Source organism: Carlito syrichta, unplaced genomic scaffold (assembly GCF_000164805.1).
Source record: "Carlito syrichta isolate Samal-C Ts95f unplaced genomic scaffold, Tarsius_syrichta-2.0.1 Scaffold315320, whole genome shotgun sequence".
In the NCBI taxonomy this organism is placed as follows: domain Eukaryota; kingdom Metazoa; phylum Chordata; class Mammalia; order Primates; family Tarsiidae; genus Carlito; species Carlito syrichta.
In genome coordinates this window covers 167,376-176,111 of record NW_007259416.1, presented here as the reverse complement: position 1 = coordinate 176,111, position 8,736 = coordinate 167,376, and the positions used below count along the sequence as shown (strand labels likewise).

Genomic DNA, 8,736 nt, shown 5'->3' with positions numbered 1-8,736 from the left:
GTGAATGGAGTTCAGATAGAGGAACAGCCACTATCATTCCTCCCGGGAGTCATCAATCCGCCTCTTATTACAGCCATGTAGACACTAATATCATTATCATTGATCTTTTTTATTGGTGACTTTTCTAAAAAGCAAAAGAACCAGAAGGACTTAGAATTAAGACAAACTCTTCAGATCCCTGGGGAATAATTGTATCACAGAAGAGACAAAAGGGAGGGGAACTGAAGGGACACTAGTGTTATCTTTTGGGCAAAATTAAGGGTGATTTTCTTTTTTATCTTTTTATAAATATTTTCTGGTTTTTATATAGTAAGTGGGTATTTCCTTTAGACTCAAGGACATTTTTAATTAAAAAACAAAAAGAAGAGATGGTTACTGAGGATGGACACCCACACCACTTAAGAAAAAGCTTCAGTTTTTATTCCTTGGTATGGATTAGGGATCAGATGCTGATACCAAACTCTTGCCCTGAGATTTGAGGACCAGTGACTGAGGAGAACACAGGGACCCCAGAGGTATCTGGAGGAAAGAGATCTGGGCTGATACCCTCTCGTGCTCCAAATACTTCTTGCTCCCTACTCCTGGCTCCTTGTTAGCAGACATCCTTGGTGGCATGCCTCCCACCTTTGGGGATCCCAGCCCTTCACCAGGGGATATCTGTTGCATTGCCTTCTTTGCAGACAACTACTAGCTTGGAATGATTCATGAGTATGAGTCACGTTGAGTCCTGGTGGAGACAGTCAGATGAGTTAGCTACAAAATGTACCCAACCAGTTAAATGAGTCAATCTACTGGATGAGGTGATTTAAATGTGATGACTACACCAAACAAATAAAAAGATATTTGTTAGCCAGGCACAGTGGCTCATGCCTGTAATCCCAGCACTTTGGGAGGTGGAAAGGAAAGGACTGCCTGAGCCCATGGGTTTGAGACCAGCCTGAGCAACATAGCAAGATCTCGTCTCTACAGTAAATTACAAAAAAAAAATAGCTGGGCATGGTGGCACATGCTGGAAGGATCGCCTGAACCCCGTAGGTTGAGGCTGCGATGGCCATGAGTGTGCCACTGCACTCCAGCCTGGGCAACAGAGTGAGACTCCAACTCACAAAAAAAGAAAAAATATTTGTTACCTACAGTTAATAAAATCACTCTTCTAGCAAAGATTCAACCCTAAAAGCCAACATAAGAAAACAGTTCTGAGGTGTTTTGGTTTGATTTGGTGGTGATGTTCATTGACCTCACTTCCTGGTCCTCATTGACATCAGTGACCAATGTATTGAGGTGTGGGTTTGTTTGTTGTTTGTTTTTTGGTCAAGGCAATACTTTTGATTAATACATGTTCTATATCTTTTCTCATACCCACATCTTCTCTGTATTATGTGAGAGATTCCCTGGGTTCTCTCAACAGAGCCTTTTCCAAATTCTTGGAGGTCCACCTCTACCTGGAAGGGAGGTGGCCTGTTGTTTTGAAGCGTCTACCTCAGGCCTGGTCCTTCTTTCCCAGGAAACTTTTTGCTTATATGCTGCTTCCAGAGAAAGAGGTGGAAAGAACCTCTTCCCCATACCTCCAGAGTAACAGGAAGAGCTTTCTGATTGAACAGTCCTTGCTCACATGTCCCACCTGGGGCTGGAGAAGCAGTGAAGGGAATCAGTGTTCTCAGAGCCACAAGGGGTGGTTCTCCACGGGAGGAGTCTTGTGTAGACAAACAGCATATGTCCCTCCAGAACAACCACCATTTCCACATGTACTGAGCATTCCCGGAGAGAGGCTCTAATGGATTGACATGAAGCGTTGATTAAGAACTTGAGTTTTCCAGGCAGCTTGAATTCCAGCTTTTCAAGTACAAATTACAGGTCTTAGTGGTTAATCTCTATAAATCTCAGAAACTTTACTTGTAAAATGGTGATAATCGTTCTTACCTGATAGGAACTGCTAAGAAAATTAAATGAAATGTTACTGTAGGCATTCAGTACGGTTCCTGGTGTATAATAAGTGCTCGGTAAAAGTCAGAGACAATGAAAACAATGATGATAACTCATTATGAAGGGACTCCTTTGGGCAAAGCTTCATTCCAAACCAGCAAAAAGCAGCTGGCTTACTCACGTTCGGCTTTGTAAGCTTGCATGTGGTTGCCTTTGACTCAAACAAAATCCCTGACCCAAGCCGGGCTTGGTGGCTCAGCCTGTAATCCCAGCACTTTGGGAGGCTGAGGTGAGTGGATTGCCTAAGCCCGCGGGTTCGAGACCCGCCTGGGCAACTTGGCGAGACCTCATCTCTACAATAAGTCAAAATGAGCCGGGCGTGGTAGCACACACCTGTAGTTCCAGCTACTTGGAAGGCTGAGGCGGAAGGATTGCCGGAGCCCAGCAGGTCAAGGCTGCGGTGGCCAGGAGCGAGCCACTGCACTCCAGTCTGGGTGACAGAATGAGACTCCAACTCAAAAAAAAAAGAAAAAAAAAAAAAAAAATCCCTGACCCAATCCAACATTCCAACATGGGCAGGTGAGTGGAACTGGTTTCATTCAATAAGTAGCATCATTCCTGCAACTTTGTAAAGACCTTCTTGGGTCTGCTTTCCTCAGCAAAGAGATGCAGGAAGATGGGCTAACTGAACTTTATGAGATCCTTGACATGGTATTAATCATATTAGTACCTGCCCATTATTGTTCTAGTAACCTAACTTTTTAAAATTTTTAAATTATTTATTAATTTAATTTAATTTTTTTTTTTTTTTTTTTTTAGAAATGAGATTTTGCTATGTTTCCCAGGCTGGCTGGTCTCCAACTCCTGGGCTCAAGCAATCTTCCCACCTCGGCCTCCCAAAGTGCCGTAATTACAGGTATAAGCCATCACTCTCAGTCTTCATTTTTATACTTGTATATTTGGGGAAAATTCTACACTATGTGACCTTCATTCCCCATAGTGTTGAATTCCCAGCCTTCCTTGTAGCTGAGACGAAGGCATGTGACCTGGACCACACCGATCATGTGCACTTACATCAGACATGGGTCAAAACATTGACATGAGCAAAGAGGTTCTGGGATGGGTGCTCGTTCTGTAGCAACAGAGGTGTCTGTCCTCTGGGGCAGGAGTGTTGCAAGGTGGAATCTCCCTGGGCAAAAAGGCACTGGAGGTGCTCACAGCAGCGGTGACTGCAGTAAGTTCAAGTACCTGCATTTAGTGCTCAGTCTTAGTGGCAGCATTGGTGACAGATGTATTTCTCACTGGGGCATTTCTGAGGCAAGGTTTTGGCCATTCTTTGGGGGAAATTCACTTTAAGACTGTCTGCACAATTCTTTTTTTTTTTTCAGTTGGAGTCTCACTCCGTCACCCAGGGTGGAGTGCAGTGGCACATTCACGGCCACACCTGCATCAACCTACTGGGATCTGGAAATCCTTCTGCCTCAGCCTTCCAAGTAGTCAGAACTACAAGAGCGTGCTACCACTCCTGGCTATTTTTTTTTTAATTTACTGTAGAGATGAGGTCTCGCCAAGTTGCCCCAGCTGGTCTCGAACCCTTGGGCTCAGGCAATCCATTCGCATCGGCCTCCCAAAGTGCTGGGATTACAGGCTGAGCCACCAAGCCCCACAATCCTCTTAATGGTATGTGAACTATCTGTTTTTTTAAAATACATTCCCTGTATCCCGCGCCTTTGGGAGGCTGAGGTGAATGGATTGCCTGAGCCCGCGGGTTCAAGGCCCGCCTGGACAGCGAGACCTCATCTCTACAATAAAAATCAAAAAATCAGCCGGGCATGGTAGTGCATGCCTGTAGTTCCAGCTACCTGGAAGGCTGAGGCGGAAGGATCGCCGGAGCCCAGCAGGTCGAGGCTGCGGTGGCCGGGAGCAGCCACTGCACTCCAGTCTGGGCGACAGAGTGCGACTCCAACTTAAAAAATAAAAAATAAAAAATAAAAAAAAATAAAATATAATATAATATAATATAATAAAATACATCCCTTTTACAGCTCGATCCAACAGAGTGGACTCACTCTGAACGGGCTCAGTTGTTTGTAACTAAGAAGTCTGACCAGTATAATTCTGGGGGTCTACTTTTCCTCCTAATGTATGTTTACAAACATAAAAAATAATTGAACTAGCTTTTAATTCTAAAAATCCTTGAACACAAGAGTCGCTACAGCTTGGATCTGTGCACAAGAATTCAAAGATCATTGGGAGTTTCTAAATGTTGATAGTATCTAACAAGCTGAATTCTGAAAAGGCATCTCTGTCAGTGCAATATTAATATCATAACTGCACACTATTATTTTTTTTCCCAGATAAAAGAAAATTGGAAAAGTCCATTCTAATAGTTTTTTGTTCGTTTGTTTTTTGGTTTTGAATTGGAGTCTCACTCTGTCGTCCAGGCTGGAGTGCAGTGGCATGCTCACGGCCACCCCAGCATGAACCTGCTGGACTCAGGCAATCCTACCTCAGCCTTCCAAGTAGCTGGAACTACAGGCGCGCACTGCCACGCCTGGCACATTTTTTATTTTATTGTAGAGACGAGGTCTCACCAAGTTGCCCGAGCTGGCCATTCTGATAGTTCTAAAGAACTACAGACATTATGGAAATATCATGAACACTGTATCATCACTAATAGGCTGTGTAAGAGGAATTTCACACTAATGGCTTTCCGGATACTTTTCAATCCTTTTATACATTTATAACACTTATAAGTCTAGAGACCCCTGTGGTACAGCAGGAGCAGTGTCACATTCAAGGAAGCACAGACCACACCGGAGTTCCAGATATGGCTCATGCCTCGTCCATTGCAAAAGAAGAAAAAGAAGACTTTTTGTAAAAAGAACACTTTAGGTTAGGTGTGGTGACTCACACCTGTAATCCCAACAATTTAGGAGGCCAAGATAGGAGGATTGCTTGAGCCCAGGAGTTGGAGACCAGCTTGGGCAACGTAGTGAGACCTAGTCTCTACAAAATATATAAAAATTAGCAGGGCATGGTGATGCACAACTATAGTCTGACCTGCTTGGGGGGCTGAGATAGGAGGATCTCTTGAGCCCAGGAGGTCAGCAGGCTGTGGTGAGCTGGGATCATGCCATTGCACTTCAGCCTGGGTGACAGAGTGAGACCCTGTCTCAAAAAAGAAAAAAGAAAACACCATAAACTCCCATTATTTCCTCTCCCTCTCAATCTGATGCACTGCCCTAGGTTGGTATTCAGGCACATTTCAAGATCATCAGAGATTATCCATAACTTAGGTTAGTTGTTTCAGAAAAGTCCACTTATTTATTTAAAATAGGCTCCAAATTTTCACAATAGATATTGAAAAAGTGTTTAGGATTTTATCTTAAAAAAGGAAACTGATAATTAGAAAATTAAATTTGTTTTGTATGTATCAAAATTTCAGTTCTATTTGAAACTATTTGAGGAGGGACTCCCCCAAAAAGAAATCATTTTTTGGAGAGGAGACCCCTTTTAGTACAAGCTTCCTCCTGTAGGTAAGTGTTCCTCCTGTAGGTAAATCCATCAGCATCAGTGTACCAGCTAGCGTTCTTGTGAGAGGTTGCATGTGGTTTCAGTGAGGTTTTTTATTTTTATTTTGGAGATTCTTTCAGTGTGTTTGTCCATTTCATGATGGGTGATTTACACAAAAAACCTGTCCACATCACTCTGAGTGTTCAGCAGTTTTTGACCAAAAGCAGCATGACCCCCGTGCCTCACCCTCTCTATTCACCCGACCTCACCCCAACAGACTTGTTTTGTTTCCCAGATGAAAAAAGTCCTCAGAGGGAACTGTTCTGCTGACATGGAAGAGGTGAAACAAAAAGTGGCAGAAGCACTGAAAGGCATCAAAATTGACGAGTTCAAAAACTGTTTGGAGAGTAGAAAAAGTGTCTCAATAGGCGTATTGCATTAAACAGAGAGTACTTTGAAGGTGACTGAAGTTTAAACATGCAAGAAGTACACAATTTTTAAAAAACAGATTCTGGGCTTCTGGGGGTCCCCCCTCATATGCTAACTCTCCTGAATCAATGTGAATTTTTTAAAGCATGATTTCCCCGACAAAATCGAATTATAGCAAAGTACAAACATCCTTCTCTTCACTTTTTACTTTTTTTTTTTTTGAGTTGGAGTCTCACTCTGTCACCCAGACTGGAGTGCAGTGGCTCGCTCCCGGCCACCGCAGCCTCGACCTGCTGGGCTCCGGCAATCCTTCCGCCTCAGCCTTCCAAGGAACCAGAATTACAGGCATGCGCTACCACGCCCGGTTGATTTTTTGATTTATTGTAGAGAGGAGGTCTCCCTGCCCAGGCGGGTCTCGAACCCGCGGGCTCAGGCAATCCACTCACCTCAGCCTCCCAAAGGCGCGGGATTACAGGCTGAGCCACCGATCCTGGCCACTTTTTACTTTTTCAGCGTTATAACATAGATTACTTTTGGAAAAGTATTATAGGGCTTTTTCATTTTTCTCATGAAGTTGTTCACTAGAGCATCTCATCTAGACATTCATTTGTCCAAAAGAGCCCATCATTCTTCCACTTTTTCAACATCACTTGCATTCATCTTGTGAAGTTCTGGATTTTTTTTTTTTTTACAAGATCAGTACTGACTGCACAATGAAATGAATGTGCATCGGATTTACATTGCATTTTTGGATGTTTACAAGACTGATGAATTAGTTAGAGACTAACTGACAATGCTGTTGATCTACTGGGCCCAGCCAGATGCTAGTATTATGTAGTAAGAAATGTTTGTGTGGGGCTTGATTTTATAAGCGATTAGTTCATTGGTGAATATTTTCATTATTCTCATGATTTTGATATTGTGTATAACCTGGTAACTGCAGAGACTGGACAATATATACTTTGGATAATAAGGATCATTTCACCAACCACTCTGTTTTTTTTTTTTTTTTTTGAGAATCTACCCACAGGGCTTTTGTCCTCTCTCCCTCTCCCATTTCCTACTGCCTGGAGTTCCATAGCTCTCTGTCCATTATACAAATTCTGTATCACAAAATCCAAAAATTGGTCTTGCAGAGATGGACCTTACAAACACCTTCAGAGACCACTTGGGTGTCTCTCAATTTTAGCGTATTAAGCTTCTCAGGACATGTAAGGTTTATAATTTTGGTCAGAACTGTAGTTCCAAGTCAAATGTGTGTTTTTAGAGCAAATAATATGGGTCTTGGTAAACTTTAAAATCACATGGTAAAATCAATGTCTTTTTTATGTGTCAGCAACAACAGAATGATCAGTGTTAATCTTAAATCTTTAGTGAGGATATGAATACATTCATCAGTCTATAAATTAAGAGAAGAAAATACTGTTGCATATTTATATTCAAGTAGTTTTCTATTTAAGCATGCTTAATACTTTGTTTTTTTCTTTTATATTTTGAAAACTTAGCTTAGTCCTAAAAATGAAGTACTTTCTGGCTATGAGGACTCCAAATCATTACCAGAAAGTAGATTGAGCAATATTTCCACTTTATAATTTAAAATTATGACTTTTAAATAAACTATCATCTAAAGCACTTATGTTATTGGATAACAAATTCTTGAAATGTGTGCAAAATAAACAACCATTTATTTTCCTCTTTGCTGTTTTTAAGAAATTTTTATTGGGTTGAGGGTGTTTCAGGATATAATGCAGTTTGCCAAATTCTGTAATCCTTTTTTTTTTAATGTCATACAGGGTGTGGTGCCTTTAGAGAAATTTGAAAAGTTGTAGTTTATGATGTTTTTCTCCTTCACTTTTTCAAAAATGGTAAGATAATCTAAATCCTGCAGGAACATTCTGGTTCCTAGTATAGGCTTCTGGGTTCCCCACTACTAAATGTGAAATTATTTCCGATAGCCAATTTTACTTATTACCTTGCAGGGGTGTTTATGTTCTTAACGTTACAAGCTCATTATTAGAAATGAAGTCTTGACAAACCCTACTTTAATGCTTAATTTTTTCTGCTTAGAAAGGTGAAAATAATTTAGAAGAAACAACACAAATGAAGTATCAAAACTAAGTTATATTTCCCATAGGTGGTGTGGTTATCGAAAATCTCAATGAATCCATTCTACTCTTGTTATTCTTGCATCAATCCCTGGTTATTGAGAAGCACTTAATAGAATAAATGTTTGCAATTCTTTTTCTTGTAGTCAAGTAAAGAAATGCTTTGATTCCCTAAGGCTAGGATTGTTCTGAGAAAAACAAAGCCTCTGTAAATCTTCACCGGTCAATACTCCAGAAAGAGGCTGCTGGAAAAAGGTCTTCTAAGAACAGACGGATGCCAGCAGAGAAACACCATTTTCAGGGACATTCCATGGGACGGTGAGATTTGGTTCTGTCCCGAGTATCTGACATTTAATGACAGTTCACACACAGATCGCTTGCCTGAGAACCCGTGTCTAAATTTCCCTGCACAAACCACCTCCCTTGCCAATCTCCTACACCAGTAAAAACAGAAAATAATCCCCTGGGATTGGGTGTGTGAGTGCGAGTGTGTTGAAAGAGAATAAGCATAAGTGCAGGAGTTAAAACACGACAGAATCCCTCTTTTCCTGTCCTCTTTCTTTCCTTTGATCTGGGTGCTTGAAAGAGACAAAGGGGGACCCCGGGTTTTCCAGCATTCAGCAAGCGCTCATACTTTTTTTTTTTTTTTTTTAAGTAACTGGGAGAAACACTCCCCCAGAGCAAACCACGAAGCCCCCACTCCCCACCCCGCGGTCGCCGTGGATCTCGGGCCGGGCCGCCCCGGCGCCACCCCGCAGGGGGC

The 8,736-nt window shown here is 41.9% G+C and overlaps 1 protein-coding gene across 1 annotated transcript in view; it reads left to right on the top strand.

Annotated features, from left to right (window-relative positions):
- Nucleotides 1–2,494: 2,494 nt before the first annotated feature.
- Nucleotides 2,495–8,736, top strand: part of PCOLCE2 (procollagen C-endopeptidase enhancer 2) — a 90,129-nt gene continuing 83,887 nt past the window's right edge. The window contains exons 1-2 of the mRNA XM_021706170.1: nucleotides 2,495–2,502; nucleotides 2,583–2,634. Coding sequence (XP_021561845.1) covers nucleotides 2,495–2,502; nucleotides 2,583–2,634 — 60 coding nt within the window. The remainder of the gene's footprint in view (nucleotides 2,503–2,582; nucleotides 2,635–8,736) is intronic.